This window comes from Arvicola amphibius, chromosome 18 (assembly GCF_903992535.2).
Source record: "Arvicola amphibius chromosome 18, mArvAmp1.2, whole genome shotgun sequence".
NCBI classification, from domain to species: Eukaryota; Metazoa; Chordata; class Mammalia; order Rodentia; family Cricetidae; genus Arvicola; species Arvicola amphibius.
The window spans coordinates 21,376,932-21,402,714 of record NC_052064.1 but is presented as its reverse complement, the minus strand read 5'-3'; the positions used below and the strand labels follow the sequence as shown (position 1 = coordinate 21,402,714).

Here is a 25,783-nt window from a genome sequence, read left to right as displayed (position 1 = left end):
AGAGAGACAGAAACAGATTGAAACAGAGACACACAAAGAGAGAAACAAGAGAGAAAAATATAGGATAGACAGACACACACAGAGACACAGAGAGAGACAAGAGAAAAAAGACAGACAGACACACACACACACACACACACACAGAGAGAGAGAGAGAGAGAGAGAGAGAGAGAGAGAGAAGAGAAGAGAAGAGAAATAGACTGATAGACACACAGAGATACAGAGACAGAGATACACAGACAGACAGAAACAGACAGAAACTGAGAGACACAAAAAGAGAAAAAAAAGAAGATAGGATAGACAGACACATAGAGGGAGACACAGACACACAAGAGAAAAAGAGATACACACACACACACACACACACACACACACACACACACACACACACACACACACACACACTTCTTGCTGAGGTCCTGAACAGGCCTGAATAATGAAGGCAGACAGCATCTCACCATTTCACCATGAGTCATGATTCACTATTCCTACTGTCATTTGGGATAGCTTGAGTGTGTTCCACAAAGTTTCCTATGCATACATTTTGTGTCACACTGTGGTAATGTTGAGAACTGGTGGTTAGGTCATTGGGGCACTGCCCCTGGGAAGGATTAAGATCATTATGATGAGTCCGTGTTAGTTCTCAAGAGAGCAAGCTGTTACCAAAGAGTGAGCCCAATCCTGAATCTCTTTCTGTTCATGTGACCTGTCTCCCTCTCACACACGTTCCACCATCATGATACCATCCCCATAACGCTCTTAGAGGAAGCTGATGTCATGTCCTTGAACCTCCAGAATGAACTACACAAATCCTTTCTTAAATTACTCAGCTTCAAGAATTTCATGACAGTGACAATCTAAAACAGTATTAGTCTATATACCAGAATTCCAAGCAAGAATCCCTGTGGAGAGAATTCACCGGTAAAGGGTAAAGAAAGAATACCAATATAGGGGGCAGGGGATAATGAAAGGGAAATTTGATTTCAAACTACTGGCCTGCAGGATTCACATTCCCCAGCACGAAATACAAGAATCTGCTGGGAAGATCTTCTTCCATACATGCCCTGCTTTCTGCCTCCGGATCACCTGTAATTCTCAAGCGGGATGAGGGATGTCCATGGTATCCTACCTTGGCCTACTCAGTCCCCTCTGACTACTGAGCCCCCTTTCCATTATATCTAAACCAGAGCTTCTCCAGCATCACCCCTCAATTCACCCGCTCCTGCTATCAGGTTGACTGGCCTCCATCAGTCTGACCACACTGAGTGCCTGGGACCAGCAGCCATGGGTGGAGAGCTTGCTGTCCAGATCCCCTACTTTGAAACTCAGTCTATAGCAGGCACGTAACAAATAGTTGTTGACTCAGTGGATAGACTTAGCTTCATATTTTCACAGTTTGATCATCTGATCGAGCCTCATCAAACCCAAGAACATTGTTTAAATCATCACTGTCTTGAGCACCAAATGGACTCTTGGGAAAGACACATGGCAGACATTAGACGAGATGAGAAAAGTGTGTGTACACTGTTGCTGTCGCACGCCTTCCACTGTGTTATTAAACACACCAGGTTTTTAATAACAACATTCTTCCTCTGAGCCTCTCATCCAATCTACTGTCACTCATGACACGGAACATGTATGACACAGTCTTCCTTGACAGCATCAGAATGCACAGGAGTGGGGATCTGGCCACACCAGACAGAACCAGCTAGGGAGGCTGAGACTTACTTGTTGGAGTCAATGGAGAGGGGGCAGGCACAAGGCTGGCAGTCCCCTGGCGTCCCGTGCAAAGGTGTCCCGTAGAAGCCGGGCAGGCACTGTTCACAGTGATTCCCCGTGGTGTTGTGTGTACACGCCTAGGTCACGTGCATGAAAAGATGAGTCAGTTCAGACTTCCTGAAAGGATTTTCTGATTCATCCACTAAGAAGCTGAATTTCAAGTCAAAACAAAAATGGGGAAGGGGAGCTGGGCGATAGCTCAGCCTGCTAAGCGCGTGTACTGGCGCAAGCGAGGTCCCGAGTTCGAAGCCCGGGTCCGTGGTGTGTGTGATTCTGTCACCGAGCGGTTCCGCGTCCTGTGTGTGTTGCGTGTGTCTGTGTGTGTGAGCGTTCCCACGCCGTCTTGTGGGGAAAAAAAACGGGGAAGGGTTAAAGGCTTAAACCCACGTGGCCCCTGAGCGATGGAGGGAAGAATTCCCTGTTTCCAGACAGGCAAGCCTTACGTTTTTAATTATGCATATATGCATAATATGTCCACACATGGGAATAGTCACACGTGTGTGCAGATGTCTACAGAGATCAGAAGATGCCATCAGATCCCCTGGGGCTGAATATACAGGTAAGGTTGGGAGTTACTGCCTAGGAATTCAACTCAAGTCCTCTGGAAGAGCAGGCCATGTTCTAAACCCGTAAGTCATCTCTGGAACCCGCAGACGGATGTTTCTGTTTGTCCGTTTTTAATGTGATTTGAATAGGACCATGGAAATACTTTAGGTTAAAGAATCCTAAAGAGCCATGGCATAAAATACACCTCAATACCTGACCTCAGCAGAGGAAGGTCAGGGAAATGCTGTATGGGACACAGCCGTGTAAACAGACAAAAGTAAAATGGTAGGACTAGAAAAGCAGAGTCTATTAATGCTAAACTCCCTCCGGGTTATGAGGGACCTAAGGTCCCTGTTTCCACGGAACGCACACTGAAGGATTTAAGGGTAACTGGCCATAGTGCATTCAGGGTACTTCCTAGTGTGACCGAAGATCTGATTGGCCAGAGCAGTAACTGCATGGAGAGGCAGATGGAAGAGGTAAGGAAATGGGGAGCCACAAACTGTATGAGAATTGGGGTCAACGGCAGGCCATCAGGACTTCTATTCTTGAATAAGTGAACTTGGGGTGAGATTAAAATTATTTCCAAATTCAAGACTCTTGAAAACAGGTGAGAAAACTACAAACCCACTAAGTCTCAAAGTTCAGCAACCCCCAAGTTATCACCAAGTCAGCAAACCCTAAGCCAGATAGGCAGAATAAAAAGAAAACAAAACACCACACACACACACACACACACACACACACACACACACACAAAGGCACACAGTCAAACTGTTCACATGCAACTTCTTATTTGAAACAAAGTTTTGAGATTAAAGGCAAAATTAATCCTTTTCCAGGTAAATGAAAGAATTTGCCAAGCAGCAGGCATGACTAGAGAAGCTGCCACAGCTGCTGGGCTGCAGCGTGGTGCCTGTGGATCACCCTTCACCAGGAACACACAGACCCTGGAGAGCTCAGACTGTTAGCATGCATGTGTTTTGAGTGATTCATCACAAAAGAATGGGTATGGGACTTCTCCTTTGTGATGGGAACAAGTTTCAGGACTTGGATTTTCAGATGAAAGCTGCTCAATTCATCCCACTAAAGCAAGGCGGGAAGCAAAGCAGGTTAAAGAAAAGCGGGTGACGGCTGAAGACTCAGACTTGAATTTGATGTCTACCGAGTCAGAGCTGAGGTCGGGAGCCACTGCTCACAACACGTGGCAATGAGCAAGTCAGGGTGAGGGACGCACAAGTCAGTAATAAACTCACGGAGCAAATTCCATGAATGTCACACTCGGATGCATGGCCGTGGCATTCGCAGGGCTGGCAGATTCCTCCAAAGAGTATCCCATCCACTCGATAATAGCCGGGGAGGCAGGACTGCAAGAGAAAGGGACCAACCAGTCTGTAGCCTGTGCTCCTGAAATATGGCCTAGTGTGTGTATATCAGGCAACGTGTGGTTTTGCCTATTCTGCAATCTGTCTTCTGTCCAATGCACTTGAAAAGCAAACTGCTTAATTTTTCACAAGCAGAAAAACATTTCTCCTTTCTAACTGTCGAACATTTTAACCAAGACTGCTTTTCCATGTCCACTTTAACCCAGTGCCTTTCAGTAAACTTACTGAGGTGTGCAACCAGCTCAGTTAGCACAAGGTTATTCAGTGTGTATTTAATGTATTCCTTGGATGAATATAGTTCACACACATTTGACATATTTGGGACATATGTATGTAAATATATATTTATAGGTGTGTGCAAAACCGACTTGTTCAGACTACCTATAGGTAACTATCACAACCACTAGAAGCATGTGTTCAACATGCCGGCCACCCTAACACACTGGCAGAAGGCCCAAGGAATTGGCCTTGGAGACCCACATGATAAGGCCCCACATGTTTCCCTTGGAAGTAGAGTCATGCACACAGGAACTTAAAGGCTATGCCCTGGGTCCGCACTGAGCCTTTGTGGACTCTACTGCACCGACCCTCAACTAGCATAGATGGGATCTATGTCTTGTAGGTTTTCCATCAGAGGATTTCTTTTCTCTCAACTCTCCTCCCAACCCTGCCACCCCCTTTGCTTACAAATCATTGAAGGCTGCTATCAAATATTGACCGTGCTCAAGGGCAGGCCTGGGTCAAGTGTGTCAGTTGAACTGAACAACAGGTCCAGGTGCACCTTCTGTGGGATCAAGTCAGAGAGGCCATATGGGCACCCAAGGACACTCACTGCTCCTGAACCATTGGCTTCCACACAGTGGTGCATTTGGCTCTCAAGGCATCCTCAAGAAAAGCACCTCTGCTTTAGAGACAGCAAGTGCAGGGCACAGGCCGTTAGGCAGCACCAGGTGTGACCTCGGGGAGACAACTCAAAGGCAACAGTGCCCATCTCCAAAACCGTGCCACATCCAGCTGCCAAGGGCTTGGCTTTTTCAATGCCTGCTCATCTGTCTCTCAAAGAGATGGGGTGGGAGCAGGAGGCTTGGATTTGGCCTCTTTCAAAATAGGTAACAGTAGTTTGTATCTCTCTCTCTCTCTCTCTCACACACACACACATACACATATATACAATATATATTATATACATCGCATATATTATACCATATATATGTGATATGATACATACAAATGCACATACACAAATATGTGGGGGTGTAATACATTTTGTGTGTGTGTGTGTGTGTGTGTGTACTTGGGATTAAATGTAGGACTCTGCACATGTATGTACTCTACCACAGAGCTACATGCCAAGTCCTTTTTCTGTTTTTTTTTTTTTTTGAGATAGTCTTGATAACATTCCCAGATAAATCCTGAATTTGCAATCCTCTTTCTTCAGTCTCCTATTACAAGCCTGTGCAACCAGGTTCAAGCCAAAGTTTTTTAAGTATACAAACAATAAATACAGTCTTTCACATGGACCTCACAGAAGTCCTCTAATGCCTCCATCCAACTGGCTATCCTCAGAGAGTGTCGGACCATAGGCAAGCAGCTTAACGTGCTGCAGAAAAATCCATTTGTAAAAGCATCAGCCTGATGCCAGTTTCTGTGTAAGAGCTTGGTAAAAGAATGAACTCTGCTGCTTAATAGAAACACTGGAAAAGGCATTCAGTTGAATGCTGCATGTCCTCGGGGACCACAGGGACAGAGTCAAACAACGAATGAATGTGTTATGGGAAAAGATGCACACACATGTTTCTGGGCATTATTATCCCTTGAACAATATACTTTAACAACCCTTCACATGACATTTACATCACTGGGTTTTATTAGTAATTTAGAGGAGATATAAAGCATGCAAAAACGATGTTGCTGGGGTATATGGAAATAGCCTATCACTTAAACTCTCTATATGCAATTGGCAGGTTGGGAGATTCTCCATGGATCCTGGGACCAGTTCCTCAGGACTACTGAACACAGCCGAGTGAAGTCTCTCATGTTTGTATGATCATCAGTCCACAGCCCCCAAAGCCCAGGGAATTTGGAAATAGTCCAGCAGCAGTTGATCTCTCCCACATGAGAGTTACTTGTCAGGACACATGAATCATGAGGGAGAATATGGGAAGAGCTTAGAGCTTGGCTAAATACACAGTATGTACTCATCAGCGGTTATTATCAATACTTATAACCAAAGTGTGTGTGTGTGTGCATGTTTGTATGTGTGCAAGCATGACCAGTTCTCTTCTCCCATTATTGCTTCTCAGAGATCAAGCTCAGACCATCGGATTGGGCAACATGTACTTTTACAGGCTGAGCCATCTGGTCTACCTAGATTTCAAGACTTCTATTGATAACATATAAACACATCTTCATAGAAAGTCACTTTTCCATCTCTGTAGGGAATTGGCTCGAGGGCCCCAATGGATGCCACAGCATTGAAGTCAGTTATATAAGATGGTACTGTATTTGCACATAATCTGCATACACCTTCTAGATATTTTAATACATCTCTAGATTAATAATAACAATTAATGAAACACAAATGCTATGCAAGTAAACATTATATTCTCTTGTTTAGGAATAATATGGAAAAGATCTATACATCCTTGGTGAAGGTACAATATTATAATTGGGGAATACAGCCAGTCAGCAAGTGGTTGGTTCAATCCATTGGTGTAGGACCTGTGCTGCCACATAAGGTCTAAGCAGCTAGAGTAAACCAGAGGACTATGTGGTCTCAAGATGGATCTGGCTTATACAAATATGCTGGTCTTTCATAGGTAACTGGAAATGTTCAGAGAATCAAGTTGATCCTCCTCAGAGATGCACTGCCAATTTCCCATTGACTGAGGCAAGAGAGCTGCACAGAGTCAGGAATTTGAAGGTGCACCAGTCAACCCCTGCAGAGGAATCTAGCTATCTGCTTATTTTTAAAGATGTATTTTAGTCGTGTGTGTGTGTGTGTGTGTGTGTGTGTGTATGCACATGAGTACAGGTGCTGGCAGAGACCAGAGGGCATTGAATCCCCCTCAAGCTATAGTTACAGGAAGTTATGAACTGTCAGATGTGGGTGCTAGGTATTGAATTTATGTCCTTTGCAAAAGCAGGCTTCCCTCTTTAAAACAATATGATGCCCAATGGTCCTGTAATTTTAATAAAGTCTCAGCCGCATGGGAGTTTTCTAAAGTTAACACACACATGTTCATCACATCAACTTCAGCACACATTTCCCCTTTGGAAGCTCAAGAAAGGAAGAGACTGGCAGAGGCCAGCAATACCTCACAGGAGGTCCCCGTGTAGCCTTGGGGACATTCGCAGTGCTCCACATCAGTGGCTACTGCCAGGTCTATAGCATTAGGGCTCGCTACGTCCAGAGAGACGGAATCCAGCCTGCAAACAGACAAGGGACATCATATAGCCCTCATTCTTGCAAGAGATCTCTCCCACTTCACTGAGACAGGCCCCTAAAAGGTTTAGTTGAAGGACATGGGCAAGTGGTGACTTTGAGTACCCAGAGAGTCTCCACCAGGCACTGCAGAAGCCACTGTTTTCCTGTGGGACTCTTCCAGCAGCTGTTTACAAGTGCTACTGCCCCTGGGCTGCCAAGGGAAAGCTCTGAGGGAAGCACTGCCCCAAGACCAGCTGCCTCATAACGAATGCAGCAACGAGCCTCTGCTGGGCGTTACCAGGCTTACTTCAGCAGCGTACAATTTTACACCTGGCGTCCACAAACAGACCCCCGCGAGGCAATCAAATGACCAAATGATTCAGTAGTCCAAATAACTGTGTACAACTAAGGCCACTGGCATCAGGGGAATGAAAGGAGAGAGGGGGAGAAGGAAGGAAGGGGAGAGGGAGAGAGAGAAGGGCCAGGGAGACAAAATGGCTCAGGTATGCAGGGAGCCGATTTGCCGGCCACTATCACAAGATGGCGCTGAGCCCCTGCAGGGCCGAGTAAACAACTCCATATTAGGCAAGGCTCTAGACAGAACCTCCCTCAGGCATGACCCGTGTCCACTCTCCCTATATAAGCAGCTGCCGTTTGGTGCTGGGGGCCCCTCGCTTCAGCTCTCCCTACAACCAAGAGGCTCCAATAAAGCGTGATTTGAGAAGAATCCTCAACTCGGTGGTTGTTCTTCCCTGCTGGCCAGGGGGGTTCGCCGCACAGGTACTGTTGACTCACTAAGCTTTGCTTGGAAGCACTGCACCCGAAGGGTTCTGAACCTAAAATCGTCTGTTTCCTACCAGATGCATCTGTCATTATGTGTGTCTCGTGTCTTCACTGTTACATGCGTGAAGGCAATTCTAACACACCTACTTCAACGGTATCCTTCCTATCTATATTAACCTTGAAGTATACAACATTAAAGACAAGATTGTAGTATCTCTGTAGAAATCTGTTTCCCTCCTTCCAGTACATACCTGTAGAGTGCCATTTTAGCAGAATTATAATTGGCTCTGATCAAAAGATGTGTCACATTGGCCAGGACGGTCATGAGCTGGTCGCGGTCAATCTCCCTTCTGGATTTAAAGTCCCAGAAGTTCTCGGGCACAAGTCTAACCACGTTGAAGTATTCCTCATAGGGTTGCAAGGACAGGCCCTCTGCCCGTGTGCTTAGAGTGAGCCCATTTCCCTAGCATATAAAACCAAGAGGAAAGACATTTATAATCTAACTTAGTGACCAAAAATTAAAATTCTGTATCCAGCAACCAAGTTCTTACATCAAACATGTAACGGAGCATGTTTCTCAATCTGGAGTTACTGAATAAGGGGCAGTCAACTACATTTTTTATTTTGTGTGTGTATATGCAGTTGTGCACGTATGCTACACGCACACACATGTATGTGTTCATGAGTGTGCCACTCCCACCAGACCCCAAGCTCTATAGCAAATCAATGCACATTCGTCACCTTGATGATGATGTCAGCATGAGACATGAGGTCACCACCGACTGTCTCCACCGGGATGTCATAAGATACCGTGTACTTCAGGAACCCGCCAAATGCCGTCAGCTGGAAGAGTACAGTGAGCGTAAGGACCGGGGGACAATAGCTACAGCCTTATGTCAGGGGAAAGTGTTGCTAGGATCCACCTGGGTACATCCATCCTGAAGGTGACAGGGAGGAAATTTACACTAAAGGCATATCATATACAATATCCTGGGTATGATCACGATGAGGAAATCCTTGACATTTGCAGAAGAAAGACATATAGATATGTAATATATACTCCCCGGAGTCCCCAAGGTAAAAAAAATCAAAAGTTGCTTAGGTAGGTAGGTAAGGTAGGTAGATAGACAGATAGACAGACTGACATTAAAAATAATTTTATATTGCATTTATTTGGGTATGGGGTGTGTGCCGTGGCATAGGTATGGAGGTCTGGGGCAACTCGAGGAAGCTGGTTCTCTCCTTTAACCATGTGGTTCCTAGGGATTGAACTCAGGTCAGACTCAGCAGCAAACACCTTTACCTGTCGAGCCATCTTGGCAGCTGTATTTTATTTCACTTAAATGGACCTTTTCGTTTCATTGCTAAGCTTATTAGGTATGCCATTTAAAGGAAGCGCCCAAAGGTTTTCTCTTTTAATGTATATGTTCATCAGTGTATACTAGGAATGTCCATTAATGTATGCTAAGGGCAACTACTATATATTGGAGAGATTCTTCCTAGGGAATATGCCATAAAATTCAGACTGCAATGGTACAATCATGAAATCTGAAAAAAGATTTTTTTTTCAATTTCTCTGGTGATAAGATGTCTAATAGAATCTTTTGTATAATGATAATTTACAAGTTAGGCCACATATGAAGGTATACACTTATACCTCTGGTACTGAGAAGTCTAAGGCCAGAGTATAAATGCAAGGCCAGCCAGGGATACACAGCAACAGCCTGTCCCCCAAACAGATAGACTGATAGATGGGCAGGTAGGTACACACATATATACATATATACATATATACATACACATACATATGTATATATGTATATATTAGAAAAAAAGAGTAATAAAATTAACTAGATGCTTACCAACTACTATTATGAAGGTATAGGGTCACCTTAAACAAACCAGAGTTACTTAAACAGGCCACCTGGATGTATGCACTAGTTAGTCAGAATCTGGAGAGATGGGGCATAATAAGCTGGCAAGTGAAAACCAATCACTAATGGGAGGAAGGTTCAGTCTTAGAAATCAACTCCCTGGACAAGCAACACTGTAGATCATTGTCTCCCATTTTTTTTATATGAAAATGTTCATTGTTTTGGTCTTCTGAGACCTTCCGTGAGCATCAGTTTGCCCTGATGGGGAAGCAGGGAGGAGAGCAGACACTCTGCTGGAGGAGCCATTCCCTGGGTGTCCTGTACCATTCTGTGGGCCACTGGGAAGTCTGCTGCTAACCGGGCAAAGTGGGAATGCAGCCAACACTCCGTAAAGGTCTGACTTAATCAAGGACCCAGAGGAATAAAGGAGAAAGCCAGCGATGGTGAAGATTCACAGGGTACGCTGTTGAGAAACAAGGTGCAGGAGAGCAAAGGATGATGGGATGTTGTAATACAGAGTTCAAAAAGGACCGAAGAGATCTAGTGCCCAATGTGGTGTGCATGAAGGCTGTAAGCACTAACTTGTAGCAAGTCTGCTTTGCGTTCTTAACGTTCTCTGAGATTTCTAGCTGGACACTGGTCCTCCCCTTGCCTTCCCACACGTACCTTGTTTCCGAGGTAGGCCTCCGGAGCTGCCCAGTAGTACGTGGACCTCAGTCTCTGCATGACTGCCGTGTTGTTGATGCTGACCTGATGATACCCACCCAGGGCATCCTGCTGAGACCGGATCATATTTGGGCTGATGAAGTCAGTGACCAGCCACCCTGACATATTGGTCACCTTAACAAAAAAATTAAGGACTTGAGAATATGGCATAAAGGTTTCCTTAGATTCCACCCGATCCTATGTAAGTATCTTTGCAACAAGGAGACAGGTGGAGCGAGTTTATGCTCAAGACAGAGCTAAGAGGACCGTTGTCACTGAACCACACTGAGGGACCTGTCAAAGGATCCAGGGAAGCTGAGCATACAGCACACACCTCAAACCCACATCAGTTAACCCACAACTGAAGGGCACAAACATGCAGATCAGGGTTACAAACTTTAGATGTTTGATAAGAACAAAGAAATCACTACAAGTTCTATAGCACTAATCTACAAATGTCCCCAAACCCAGAGTTATTGGAATCACAAATGGAAACCTTCACACCTGACCTCACCTGAGTCATAAAACAGGTGCATCCAAAACATTACACAAAACCTGTATTCAGGCTATGTGGATAAGGTGTATATGGGACAAGAATATATATATATATATTCCTAAAGGGAAAATCCAAAATGCTTCTGCTCCCCAGTATCTTAGCTTCTTAGTTGAGGGATGCTCGGTCTATAAATGTCATGATTAAAGTATCTTCCTGTTTCTATTCTATTCCAATCTATCCTATTTCTAATGATCCTTGGTCCTGCCTTATAGCCAAAAATGATGAAAAATGTATAAAAATCTCTGACCTTGTACTGCCAACATGTTACTTGCCCAGGGGTGATGAGAAGCCCCCTAGTGTGTTGACCACAATGATCACTAGTAGCTAATCCCAGAGCCCAGAAGCCCCTCCCTAGCTTCCAGTCATCTTACATTGAACCCTTCCAATCCCCTGCCCCAGAACTCCCTATACTCCAACCCTGCCTGTCCTTATAATTCCGGGCCATCTGAGGTCGTTCTGCTCCCATCGCTGGAATGCCTCCCACTCCAAGCTTCTTTGAAATGAAAAAATTCCCATGACCCCAAGTGTGTGCTACAGAAGAAATGCAAACAAGGGGTGTTCTACAGCACCATTCCAGCCAATTATTCCAACTAGAGAATGTATATGGAAATAAACACACGAGTTAGAACAGAAATACAGCAAGGCGCTTAGGAGTGCGCTGCCTTGGATCGGTGTCTTGGTCTCTCCAAAGGGAAGAGAATGGTTCAGGGGAAGCTGGCCTCCTGGCTTCCTAACACGACCACAGATGGCCTCCTTGGCCCACTTACTAACCAACTCGCAGTGTCTCTCACCTGACTAATGGACCACGTGAGGCTGTCACAGACATCAGAGACGCCGAAGCAGAAGCACTCAGAGCAGCCCTGGGGGTTTCTTTCCTGCAGGTTATAGAATCCTGGCTTGCAGCGATCACAATTCTTTCCTTCGACATTTTTCTGTAAAGTTATTATTTTTTTTTTTTTTTAAAAAAAAGGGTTAGCTGGTGGGGCCCTTGTATCCAGAGAGACAGAGGAAAAAACGACACATCATGACGCTGGTAAGGAGAGGGCCACAAAAACAGGTAACAAATCCTCAGCTAAACAAATACTCAAAGTCCGTGAGAAACCTCAAGCAGTTGATATTTATGAATGGGGAACCCGCAACAATTGGCCTGCTTCTGTGACCAAGAACAAGTCTCAGATGTTGGAGCTTGGTCGCCACATCAAAAAAAAAATTTTGTTTTGTTTTAGATCTTTCATTATGTCAAAGCTATTTGTTTATTAATTTATATTTGCATTTTGTTTTGCTTTAGTTTTTTTCCCCCTCTCTTAGACAGAGTCTTACTGTATAGCCCAGGCTGACTGGCCTCCATTTCTCAAGCCCTTCTAGACACTGCGATTCCAGGCATACACATCTTGCCTTGCTTGCACAACCATTGTAGGATTTAAAGAAGGCTATATGGTTATTTGTTTTACTTATAGTCAAGCTTATTTTCATCGACAGAAGACTCTGCGTTCATGGGAATAAGACATAAGGTACAGACAGGAAATCGCACGAATTCCGGGGAGATGGTTATTAATATCCTATGACCAAATAAGACCCTCCTCGGGCACCACATGCACACATTCCTACAATGACACAATTCCCATTGAAGAGAAATTCGAGATAACCGATCTGCATTTCATTAGGGTTCTGGGAAATTCAGTATTTACCTGGTTCTCCTCCAAACATGAAACTGGGAGCCAATGCCCCAGAATTAAGCCAACGCCAGGGAAATGGCATGCAGTGTTGGGCTTCATCGAAAAGTCCCAGAAATGCCTCGGGAATACATGGCTGCTACCCAGAGGTGCCACAAAAGAGGAAGCCAGGTGGCCGTCTACATCCAAGCTTGCTGCGACATGCTGCTTCTACTTAAACCTCCCTGTTCTGCGCAAGACCTGATCATGTGATCCAGTGGACCCGAGAGCCCCAGAAGACACTCAAAGCTTCTTTGACTCCACCTTTACCTTACAAAGACACGGCTCTGAGCATGGGTCATCATTCACGCTGCCAACGGTACTGCAGTCACAGGGGGTGCAGTTCGGGAAACCCCGGTAGCCAAACTGGCAGCGATCACATTTGTCTCCTGCATAACCTTCCTTACATGGACATTGGCCTGGCCACTTCCCTGGGGGAGAAGACAGCAACACTGATTCAACACGAAGCTCCAGGGTTTCAAGCAGGGGCTGGCGAGCGCAGATGGCGCGACCTCTTTGAGCAGGATTTCAGGCACAGCTGACTAAACCGTGCACTGTTTCTCAATGCTCTCAGACAGCCATGGACCATCATCCATATGCAAATATCCACAGCTTTCTCTGGGCAAATAAAACAGTTTGCAGACTGGCCTATAGGGCCACAGATTGCTATAGTATCAGTGTAATAAGACTGTAACCCACAGGGAGAGCTACCATGTGATACTGAAACCCCACTCCTGATCCCACAGTGAAATAAAGCACACGCCCACGAAAGTAACTACGTGAATGCCCACAGCAGTGTTATTCATAACAGCTGGAAGGGACGAAGAAACCCAAAGTTCCCCACTAATGGGCCGACCACAGCTGCAGTCAATGTCTTAGACAGACTCCGTAAAGAGAAATACCAGGCTTTATATATCTATTCATCAATTAATAAATAGTATCCATCAATCCATTAATAACTACTTGAACATATAAAATGTGATGTAGCCAAACAAATATTACTCATAATAGAAAGAACTGTAATAGTCACATGCTGCCCACACAGCATGACCCTCCTAGAGCCAGAATAAGAGAATAAAGTGACTCCTAAAGCCCCACCCACACGTTAGATGGCTCAGTTTGCATGTGAAAGATAATAAATACTTAGCGAACAAGAGAATCCACACAAACCCTCCAATTTCTCGACCCTGAAAACAATTCTGCACAACACAGACAGTTTACACATACACCCCAGATCAACTGCGCATGTAATAACAGACCAAGTTCTTACCGTTGGCTAAGTCAGAATGGTGGTCATCCTTGATACAGACAGCACTCAGGGACCCCACTGGGTCACAGTTACAGGGATGACAAGGCTGGTCCTCATAAGGAGACACCTGAAAGGCAGAAGGCGTCCTGGATGACCTCACCAGGGATAACGGCATGACTTGAAATAACAGCCACCATGTCAAGGCAGCAGCTTCCAGAAGAGACTATCGCAGAGATTTTGTGTAACCAAGAACATAGGTGTCAGAGAGATAATCCATCCTCAAGCAATAGGCTCTAAACATCTGTTTGATGGTGACAGCAGTGAGTATCATCAGCAAGGTGTCACCATTTCTTGTTTGCACAGTCCCCCTTCCCTCTCTGCCATCTACAGCTGCCATTAGTGGAGCATCGCCAATGAACAAGCCACTCCAAGAGTCTGACTCCATAGCAGTCACAGAGGGTTGAGTGAATGCATCTTACGGACAAGCTATGGCCCCTTTAGTTCTTAACCGAGTCTGCACATTTATAGTTAGAATGATCTGTAATCACATAGCTTGCATCCCCAATTCAAGTTAAATATCAACACACGTAGACTTCCACTTTGAGCAAGACAGCAGCAAGCCAGGGTAGGAGGCAATGCTGAAGGAGTCTAGGACCTTGAAGAAAGGTAAGGTCCTTCACAACAGAGGTCCACCCTTAACGAGGCGTGTTTTCCCGCCTCGAAGGCCAGGGAGCTCGGCTGCAGGAAGAAGCACGCTTACCTTGTGAGGTCTGTAATACTGATCGACACAGGTCTCGCAGTTGATCCCTGTGGTGTTCTGCAGGCAGTTGATACAAACGCCCCCTCCAATGTACTGCCCAGCTGTGTTCAGACTGCTCTTCTCCTTTGCAACGTTCTCGTCGTAGTAACAGTCTTTGGCTTTATTGTGACAATTGCATTCTAGGAGAATAGTTGAATATCTCAACTAACACACATAATGTGTCTTATCTAAAGAAAAATCCTCATTCCATGACGTAAATGCTTGTGTCTTAAAATCCTAGCTTAAATAATTCCATAAGATATAGGCAAGGGCTGGACAGATGGCTCAGTGGTTAAGGACACTGGCTGTTCTTCCAGAAATTCAGGTTTCAGTTTCCAGCACCCTCATGGTGGCTCACATGAGGCCTCCTTAACACCAATCCCGGGGGATTTGATGCCCTCTTCTGGCCTCCCTGGACATTAGGCATAGACCACATGCAAGGAAAACACCCATTCACACTAAATAAATAGATGCTTTAAAAAAAAAAAGATACAGACAACATCCTAGAGGGAAAAAATGGGAATTTCTATCAAAATAATTATATGTACTGGGTGGGAATGACAGCGCATACATGTAATCTCAGGGTTAAGAGGCTGAAGCAGGACAGGGTCTGACTCAGCCTGTACTAGAGAAGGAGACCTTGTTACCCCTCAAAATGTGATATATTAGCCTTGGAGGGTGGGTCTGCTTGTTAAATAAATGTGAGGCCCAGGTCTAAAATCAAAAAAACAGTTTTGGGGTTGGAGAGATGGCTCAGATGTTGAGAGCACTGGCAGCTCTTGTAGAGAGGACCCAGATTCAATTCCCATGCCCACGGGGCAGATCAGAACCATTTATAATGGGGCTCTGATGCCCTCCTCCTGGGCACTAGGTATGCAAATGACGCATAGGCATACAAGCAGGCAAGACACACCTAGACACATGGAGAAGCTAAATTAAACTCAAGTCTGCAGAATGGCAAGTATTATTATGTCATTTTCCATGTGAGAAATATTGAAAATAGGAATATATTAATATATACCATAGATTATTAGAAAAAATACTAAGAAGTAGAAAGTTGGAAGGAGGGAGATAAAGTGAAATATTGTTTTGTTTCAATTTAACCATATTTTCAATTTGCTGGTGCATGTGTGTGTGCGGTGGGGGGGGAGGGTGTTGTGGGAGGCATGTGTAGCCCATAGCTGCATGTGGAGATCAAAGGACAGCAAAAAGAAAGATGACACCACGTGGATCCCAGAGCTCAAAATCAGGTCACTGGGTTTGGTGGCAAGCGCCTTTACCTGCCGAGCTCTCTCGCTGGACCAAGTAACTATAGCCAGGATGTAAGTCAGGGGTAGAGCTTTTCTTAGCATGGTGGACTCCTTTAGGTTCAATTCTCAGTACCATCATTAATTAATTTCACCTTCAAATTTATAGCTAATAACCGTACACATGGGGGAAAAACGCAGGCAAAATAGTGAATCCATAATACTTTCAGTCCTTAAATGTCACCAAGGTGTGATATGCTGCTTTGGGCAGTATTTGAAATGCAAAACAAACACAAACAAAAAAAAAAAACCCCAAAACCAAGTGATCTAGTCATCCTAATAATCAAGACTCCATGAGCTTAATTAAGCACGCAAAGCCTTCTCTGCCCAGGCTGACAGTGCACTCACCCTCACACTCGTTGCCCGACGAAATGGTCCCGGGCCTCCAGGGCCGCTGATGGAAGCCAGGACAGCAGCGGTCACAGCTCTCCCCACAGGTGTTATGCTCACATTGACACTGCAGTTGCTGCCAGGACAGGGACATGGCATGAAAGCTGAAAACTTTACCCACGTGCGTTTCTTAATTTCATTTAAGAAAAAAAAAGTGATCCTCTGGAGACGGTAAAGTGGTAACTCTTGATAGCGAGGCATCTGGGACTGTATCAAACCAGCTGACGCTGGACTTCCGGAGAAGACACACACATAGCCTGATTACAAACACAACTGGAATATACGGGTTAACTAACAAAGATGTCCTTTGAAAGGATGTGCCGACTTTAGGATTGGAAGTCCCGGTCAACAGTTTGACTGCTTATTAATAGATTTCATCATTGTTTGCTTGACGATTTTCTAATGTTTATCAATACAGTTTTCAGCACCAAAATATAGTAATAGGCAAGCCTGTGAAAGCACTTGCCACGAAGCCAGAAAACTACAGTTGCATCCCAGAGAGCCACATGACGGGAGGAGAGAACTGTGGTCCATGAGTTGCTTGCTGACCTCAACATATGTACCCTGGCATACACCTCATTAGGTAAATGTTAAAAATGACTTTACAGTAGAAAGTGTGGGCTGAGGGTGTGTCTCACTGGTGGAGTGCTTGTGTAGTATGCCGAGGACCAAGTTCAGCCCCAAGCAGTGCGAAGATCAAACACATATAATTAACAGTAGCATGGAATATTCCTGCTCAACCGGTACAGAGCTCTAAAGGTTAGGAGTAACTAAGTGTTTTGAAAGGAGTTATCCAATTATTTATTTATCATTACACCCAAAGAGACAAAGTCTATTTTATCTTGATTTAGTACCACAGAGATGGAAAGAAGGGAATCACAGAAATAGCAAAGATAATTTATAGCAGCACATGCCATTTACTGGACTCTCTTTTAAGAACATGGAAGATCATGGAGCTGTCAGTCCCTTGTCATGGACATATTATTACAAACAACACAGCAGGGTTTACTTAAAAATATGTCCTCCAAACAAAGCAAAAATCAAACCAATTAGGTAGCCTAAATTTTTAACGTGGTTTGATGCCTCTCACTGTCTGCTTTGGATTGGACAAAGACAGGGAAACATTGCCACTATAAATGCCCCACTGAGGGTTCGGTAACCGTAAAACACTAGAACTAACCTTAGCTTCTTCATCCCATGGGCAGCTGCTGGCGTGGCCGTAGCAAATGCACATGCCTCCGATGGAAATGTCTTTGATTGAATAGTAATACTGGAAAAAGGGGTGTAACAAACGGAAGTTAGAAACCCTCTGACTTTGGAGCAAGGTAAGGGATGGCACCCCACAAATACCAGCTGGGCTCATGGCTTGCTTTTGGAATGCTAAGCTTAATTACAGCCACATTTAGAATGCTACTGCACACACAAAAAAGTCTTAGTTCGAACCAATAATGCTTGAATCAGCGCATGAACGGAACCTAGGAGAGTCTAGAAGAATTCTCCAATGTGGTTTTGCCGTAAGCCAAAGCAGTCCTCTTCACCACTCTTGCTGCTCAGTTCCGTAGGACCGCTGAGGCGCACAAACGTGCACAGGAAGGATGACGCACCATCAAGACGTGGACTTGCGCATGCGCGCAAATTGTCTTTCCTTTGACGTCACACTGCATTGCTGGCTCATACTTCTGTCTCATCGTATTAGCAGATTTTAATTTTTTAATTTTATTTTCCATCGTTTGCTAGCATTGCATAGAAATGCATTTCCCTTTAGTGATTGGTTTGGCATGCTTTTAAACAAGTTTGGCTAAGTTACACACGCAGCTACCCCACAAGCTAGTAATTCACTGCAAAGTGATGGGGGGGGGGGGTCATAAAAATGTTTGGCCACAGGTGACTTTAATATTCAACTGTACATTTAAAAGCTATGTCTTCCTGACTATTTCTCCAATTTTATCATTTCAAAAGAAAAAAAAATTAAAATGCCTGAGTTGTTAAAGCTCGGATGTGGTACCAGACTGGGATCTTTAGGACAATGGCTATGACATTCTATGGGTGTGCACACTATGGGGACAGGTAGGAAGAAGCAAGGAGACCTGAGGAATGGATGCTGGGGCCATCACCTACAAAGTTTTGCCACAAATGACAAGAGGTAGTCATAGCCAACCAAAAGGAAACAAAGAATACGTCCTGAAACAAGTCCTTCAAGGTGGTCGGGGCCACAGGAGATACTCACGCGTCTTGTGACGATAGGGTCAAGGTCTCTGAGGTCCCGATGGCTAAGGGTCATGAGGTCTGCATTGAGCGTCCTGATGCGCTGCAGGCGAAGCCGTATGTACCGTGCTGAGGTGAACTCCAGCAGCTTGGGTGAAGGGTCATCAGCGCTTGGCCTGCCGTTGATGAGCGATGTGTGAATCTGGACACAGACAAACATGTGTCAATTCTGCGCGTGTGTAACATGTACACACACATACATGCTAGCTGACTGCATCAGAATCTTTACAAAGATAAATCTAAAAACTGGGTTCTGTGTAAAACAAAAAACAAAGGAAACAGCCCATCCACCGTACGTTAGGTACTCATAAACCACAATCTCCGTCTGTCTCCATTTGTGGGTTACCCATTCCACTACCTCAGAGACAACCAGAGCCCTTTCAGTGGTGCCCCTTCTGCCCGCATTGTGAGGGTCTCTGAACACCGACCAAGATGCTGCATCTCCTCAACCAAAGGCCTAAGCCACGAGCAGGTTAGAGAGGGTAAGAGAACTGTGCCCCAAACCTTAAGGATGCCTGCTTTCTTAGTTAATCTCTGTGACTGGAGAGTTTTCTGCCCAGCGACGGCTACAGAGCGCGCTTGAGAGTCCTACAGCGTTCGCTCATCAAGCAAGGTGCCAATGGAGATTGGATTGCTTCTGTTTCACGCCGGGTTTATTGACGCGTACCCTGAGCAGCTACTTCATGGGCAGCTCCATACCCCTGAGGAGGAGGGAGACAGAGAACTACACCTTTTAGAAGCACTTTTGCTATCTTCTTTTCATATACCCATGTTCTTACTACTAGTAAAGGCAACGTCTTGCTATATGTATCCCTCCAACTCATGATCCTCCTGCCTCAGCCTCTGGAGTGCGAGAATTACACTTATATACCACCGTCCTGGCTTCTCTTTAATATAACACACGTTCTTGCCCTGATCTTAGGGAAAGATTCTGTGGTGGGTAGGGGAGATTGTGCAAACACGGCAGAGTGAAGACCGAGAGAGTTGCATGCTGGGAAGAAAACAACAAGCTAAAGCAGACACCAGTCAGGGCGACTTTAAATAGCGAGGCGGCCACAGGCACACCTTTGGATTAAGGGTGACTGTTTTTAATGTTCAATATAGACTCCCATGATGGATACCATGGTGGCATCTGAGGTAGGGGTCTCTAATAACAGACAGCCATTCCTGCCGTGGACACAGTACCTCCCCATGTTCAAGTGGCACAAGTTTAGAATAATACGAGGTGCAGATCACTTCATTGTCAGCTCTGTAAGTGGGAGGTCCCCGCCTTGGAGATATTTTGTAGCGCGTCAAACACTCCGTATCGCTGATTGCGTAGTACTGCCAGGGTTTGAACTTGATGCCATCCACAGATCGCTCCAAAATCCAGTTTCCGGGGCGAGGGGCATTGGCTGCTTTAATGATGACATACGCAACTTGAAAGACCTGAAACAGAGACACCAGAAAATTTCAACCCAGAATGAATATGTCAGCCACGAGAAGACAATCACTACAGGAACTCGCTCGTGTGTGAACCGAAAACAACCCAACGCACAGACACCTTGCAGAACTCTGGTTACCAGGGGCTGGAAGAAGGACAAGGGACAGATGCCGGGCACAGATTTTCAGTTGTGCAGGACAGACAGGTCCAAAGTTTAACAGTGTTGCTATGGTAACAATCCTGGACTCTGCTGGAATTTGCTAAACAGAGAGACCTGTGCTCTGACACACACGCACACAAAGATGATAAAGCTGGAATTCGTGGTGTGCATTATGCAGCAAATAGTGATCCTGTACACATTAAATATTAAATATATAAAATATTAAAACAGAACCAGCATTTGCAAATGCTCGGAGGCCGGAGTGTTCTATGAGAGGACCATCATATGATGACTGTCTGGGTCTTTCTATACTTGTAAGTACAACTGTTCACATCTGACAGTCAGGAACATGTACCTCCTGGAGGTATTGTTTCCAAAAGAAACAGCAACAAAACAACCTGTCCTTAACTCTTATCACTAACAGTGTTAGTGTTAATATAGGATTGCTCCACTGTTTCCTGTCTTCCTGTTAGAATTTGACAATAGCACTGTTACTTTACACTAATGGTAATGTTGAATCCATTTCTCACAGTGAATTGGAGATAACGCTGAATGTGAGAAAGATGACTCCTCATAGTCTACTAGAATGGCTAAAATACAAAGCACAGACAATACCAAATGTTGGCAAAGATGTGGTGCAACAAGAACACACGAGACGCCAGTACCACAGTTTCACATGAAATGATAAGTACCCTCTGTATGAACCAATAACCATGCTTGTCGATGATTACCCAAATGAAAACTTGAAAAGGTGGTCCCAATAGCTTTGTTTATAACTGTCCAAACTCAAGAAGCAATAAAAAGTGCTCCCCTAAATAAACAATGTACCCAAATGGCATGCCAGCCAGTGGACTGACAAACAAATTATTCAGCGGCAAAAAAGACAGGAAAGGGGAGTTACTTGCACACCGCTAACTGAAAGAAGCCGCCCTGAAGAGGCAACATGCCGCAGGATTCCAACTGTCTCACATTCTGGAAAAGGTAAAGCTATGGAGGCAGTAAAAAGATCAGAGGTTGTTAGAAACTCGGGGGAGGGAGGGAGGGATAAGCAGAAGGGAGGACAGGAGATGAAATGACCCTACATGGTCCATAATTGCGGACGTAGGCCATTATACAGTGGTCAAGACATGCAGAACACGCACACCTTAGAAGAGCAAACTAAACACCAGCGGATGCGTGGATGAATGCAGGGCCCCTGGTTGTACAAACCCCCCACACTAATTCAAGACGCTAACAAAAGAACTCACGGTGGAAGAATGAAGATTAATGACCTGTACACCCTTTACTCACCTTACTGCGAACCTCGAACTGCGCAAGCTACTGATCAGAAGACAGTGCAGCCCAACGGGGACAATGCACACAGGAGGAAGCTCTGTGTGGCATGAAGGACGCAGGCAGATGAAGGTCAGATCTGAAGAGGATTTTTTTAGATCTAGCCCCAGACCCAGCACGATCAAGGCGCTATCTCTCCACATCAATAGCACTCTGGTCATTCCCGGTCATGGCAGACTCACTGGTCTGAGATGGCGTTTGCTTTCTGACAACCCCTGTTTCTGTGTGGACGGATGAAAACATCTGTCGAATCCTATGCGATTCCACTGTCACATGACCCTTCACCAACAATTTAAACTGCACCCTCAAAAATCACTTCTAGCACCCAAAATCTCTGTGTGTGTGTGTGTGTGTGTGCTCGCGCACACACGCATGCGTGTGCATGTGCACGTGCACACCTGTGGATACCCGAAGTTGTTTTCGGCAGGGACTTTGTGGAAACGCTAAAAAGTTACTGACAGACCAGTATCTGTGGATTTGCGATGCCGAGGGGACTCTGGAGTAGTGCTTTTAATAAGTGGGGGATTTTTACACACATAATACATATACGTGAATGTGTCCATAAAATCTTTTGCATGCTTGTAGCTTTACACACATACCCTTGTGTATGAATACATAAACACAGGGCATAAAGTTGGCCGCCTCTGGAGTTCTTGGTTTCTGTTTGTCTTAGCATTTCTCCACCTAGTGCTCACTAATTTCAGGATACACGAGCTCGACAGAGTTAGCTCATCACATACCAGTTATGTACCTACAACCATCTCTCCTTATCTCAAACAACTGCTCCCTGATGCCAAGTGCTCCCTTTCAGAGGCTAACCAGTGAAGGCATGGCTGCCTGACATTTCAGCTCTCTGCGTTTGTGTGGTGTGTCCCTCTGTAGGGCAAGCACCTGTCTTTTATCAGGAAACAGGTCATTGTTCTCACAATCTCTCCATTGTCTTCAAGGTCCCCAAATCAGAGACCAGGAAGCAAACTAAAAGAGGCATGCCGGTTGTAGCTCTGATAGGAAGGAAGCGGATGGGGTGAGGACTCTAAACACAACTTTATTGGCCATTGTTGCCTCAGTATGTCTCGGGCTCCCCAAAATGGGAACGAGAATTGACAAGCACACTGGCCTGAGCTCCAAGCCTGATAAGGAGGAAAGGGATGCTGTGAAGAGTCTAAATATACATGGGCTCCACCAAAGCCGTGCCGCGGGCTGACTTTTTACGGACTCCCCAGATTTCCTGTGTAAAGTCCTGACTTATCACTCCTTGCCACCAAACGCCACTGTGTTTGGAGATAAGGCCTTTGAAGTGAAAGGTAGCTAACTGAACGTGACTGGCGTCCTTACTAGAAGAACCGAGGGGCGTGGGAGAGACGTCCTTACGAGAAGAACCGAGGGGCGTGGGAGAGAGCTCACTCGGCAAAGAGCTTGCTCTGCGGCGCAAGGGTCTGAGATCTAGCCCCAGAATTCACATAAAAACAAACAGCGAGATGGTAAGTATGCCCTTGTGATCACAGCCCTGCTCCGAGGGGGCAGAGGTAGAGATAGCCAGATTCCTCGGGTTCCAAGGCCAGCTCGCTAAACCAATCTGGTGAATTCCAGGCTAGTGAGGTGGAGTAGGAAGACAGATCAGTCAGGAAGTATGAGGAACTGAGTCTGGTTTCTTAGGTTCCATATTTTAACAGCCGGGCACCATGGCACGTCCTTGTAATCCCAGCACTGGAGAGGTTGGAGATGGGTGAAAACCTGTGGCTTGCTGGCCAGACAGCCCAGCCTAATCTATGTGTCCAAGAAAATGAATGATACTATAGTATCACAAACCCAAGATGGGTAGCTCCTGGCGGAATGACTCTCAAGATCACCCTCTGGCCTCCACTGTGCATACATGTACCTAAATACACTAACTCGCACACAAAATAAATTGAAAAAAAAATCTAAAGACGACTGAGCTGGAGGAACGACAACTGAGGTTGTCCTCTGGCCTTCATATGTACAGGTGTGCAAACATGTATGCATCCATCCATACATCATATGTACACATAATAAATGAAGAACGTGGGACAGACACACACGGGGGAGTATCACATGCAGACACAGAGTAGAGGCAGCCACCTTGATCTGGGACTAATTTCTCTCCTTTATGTTGCCCTGTGGTGCCTGTCACAGCAGCCTCAACTAAGAAGGTCCTAACTCGCCAATTCTAGTTGAGAAGCAGATCTCACACACAATAAAGAGAAAGCGAGAGATTCTGCTAACAGATAGAATCTTAAAGCTTTGCCCAAATCAAATCTATGAAACTTCTGCCGCCAGTATTCTAACATGCTAGAGACTAAACTGTGTTTTCTCTCAGTATAAGGTTGGCTGAACACACACTGTTGATGCAAGCATTTCCACAGGAGTCTGAGTTATTGCTGTGCTGCCAAAGCTGCAGCTGATCCAGCCATTTTCAAATCCCCTTCATGACAGCTTTCCACTTGCTGCCCTTCGCTAATGATCACTGGACACACATAAACATTGCCACAGAAGCCGGGCGGTGGTGGCGCACGCCTTTAATCCCAGCACTCGGGAGGCAGAGGCAGGCGGATCTCTGTGAGTTCGAGGCCAGCCTGGTCTATAAGTGCTAGGTCCAGGACAGGCTCTAAAAAAGCTGCAGAGAAACCCTGTCTTGAAAAACCAAAAAAAGAAAAAAGAAAAAAAAAAAACATTGCCACAGAAGTATTGTGGGCACACAGCAAACGCTGCGGCCTTTCTACATGAGAATTTAGACAGAATTCTGGTGTGAGCCTCAATCTTAACTTAGACAGAGGAAATCCAACCCGAGCACAGACATCTGAGAGCACGGATAACCTCATTTGCAAGGCCAGAGGTTCATCCCCCGTCGCAGCTCTCTGTACCATTGTGGTGTCTCAGAAGCCACGTGGAGAGGCCCACCTGCATCTCTGACAGCGACCGAACAGGCACCACTTTATGGCTGACAGTCTCAGGGGAAGCAAACTCATCACAAAGGGCATCTGGGTGAAGAGCGTATTTGATAAAATCCTATCACTTGACTGAGTCCCTACAGCAGCAACGAGTTTGCTCTTTGTAAGCTCCGCTGGCTTGTGAAACCATCATAATGAAATTCCAAAGCACTACTTGGATTCTCATTTCTTACTCGAGAATGAAGAAGCAGTCGCTAAACAGAAGGCTCATCCATGACTCAAGAACCTGGCAAAGCGATAGGGAGGAGCCTCAAAGCGAGGACCTAGCAAGCCGGGGAGCTCAGACTCTTGCTGGGGAGGCACACTTGCAAAGCTGATTCTAGACAAACCCCTCAGGAGTGATTACTGTAAAGTGGGGGCAGGCCCTTTCTCTCTAATCCTCCCCGAAGGCCAGTCTATACAAATAAGGACGAAAAGATAGCTTCAAGAACGAAGAGGGAACTTTGGATTTCTTTTCCTCTCACTTTGGCGCTGATATTAACCCGTGAAGTGAATAGGTCAGAGTCCAGTGACTCCCAACTCCTTCCTGTTCTGCCTTTTCTTTTTATAGGGGAGTGAAGGGGACGGATTGACTGCCTGTGTGGATAAACTCAGACCAAGCAGGTTTCTTATCCTACAACTCTTAGGAACATCTTAGAGCGTCAAGGAATGTTCACTTTTGATCCATGCTGAGATACATAAATGCACAAGACCTTGGCTAGCAAGGGGGTTCAGGAGCCCAACAAGAATCAGCTTTAGGGGCTAGAGAGGCTCAGAGGTTAAGAGCACTGGCTGCTCTTCCAGAGGTCCTGAGTTCAACTCCAGCAACCACATGGTGGCTCACAACCATCTGTAATGAGATCTGGCGCCCTCCTCTGGCATGCGGGCATACATCGAGACAGAATGTTGTATAAATAATAAATAAATAAATCTTTAAAAAAAAAAGAATCAGCTTTAATCTGTGATCTGAAGATGGGAAAGGAATTTTAAAGATCTCTGTCAGCGGTAGACCCGATTCCCATCAGCGGGAAAGGCTATACCAATGAGCCCAATGAGCCCAGAAGGCGTCCCCCTGATGCCACCGTCCCACCAGAAGATGACTAACAGTGTTTACTATTTCAATACAAAAATGTTAAACCACTT

The 25,783-nt window shown here is 45.4% G+C and overlaps 1 protein-coding gene across 1 annotated transcript in view; it reads right to left on the bottom strand.

The window, feature by feature from the left end:
• The window catches only part of Lama1 (laminin subunit alpha 1), a 130,892-nt gene that overhangs the window by 68,856 nt on the left and 36,253 nt on the right, over positions 1–25,783 (bottom strand). The window contains exons 4-17 of the mRNA XM_038315399.1: positions 19,963–20,205; positions 18,740–18,919; positions 17,693–17,782; positions 16,471–16,588; positions 14,777–14,955; positions 14,038–14,143; positions 13,038–13,198; positions 11,847–11,987; positions 10,461–10,634; positions 8,662–8,763; positions 8,172–8,383; positions 7,028–7,139; positions 3,582–3,692; positions 1,729–1,856 (exon numbers count right to left, since the gene is read on the bottom strand). Of these exons, the coding sequence (XP_038171327.1) occupies positions 1,729–1,856; positions 3,582–3,692; positions 7,028–7,139; positions 8,172–8,383; positions 8,662–8,763; positions 10,461–10,634; positions 11,847–11,987; positions 13,038–13,198; positions 14,038–14,143; positions 14,777–14,955; positions 16,471–16,588; positions 17,693–17,782; positions 18,740–18,919; positions 19,963–20,205 (2,057 nt within the window). The remainder of the gene's footprint in view (positions 1–1,728; positions 1,857–3,581; positions 3,693–7,027; positions 7,140–8,171; positions 8,384–8,661; positions 8,764–10,460; positions 10,635–11,846; positions 11,988–13,037; positions 13,199–14,037; positions 14,144–14,776; positions 14,956–16,470; positions 16,589–17,692; positions 17,783–18,739; positions 18,920–19,962; positions 20,206–25,783) is intronic.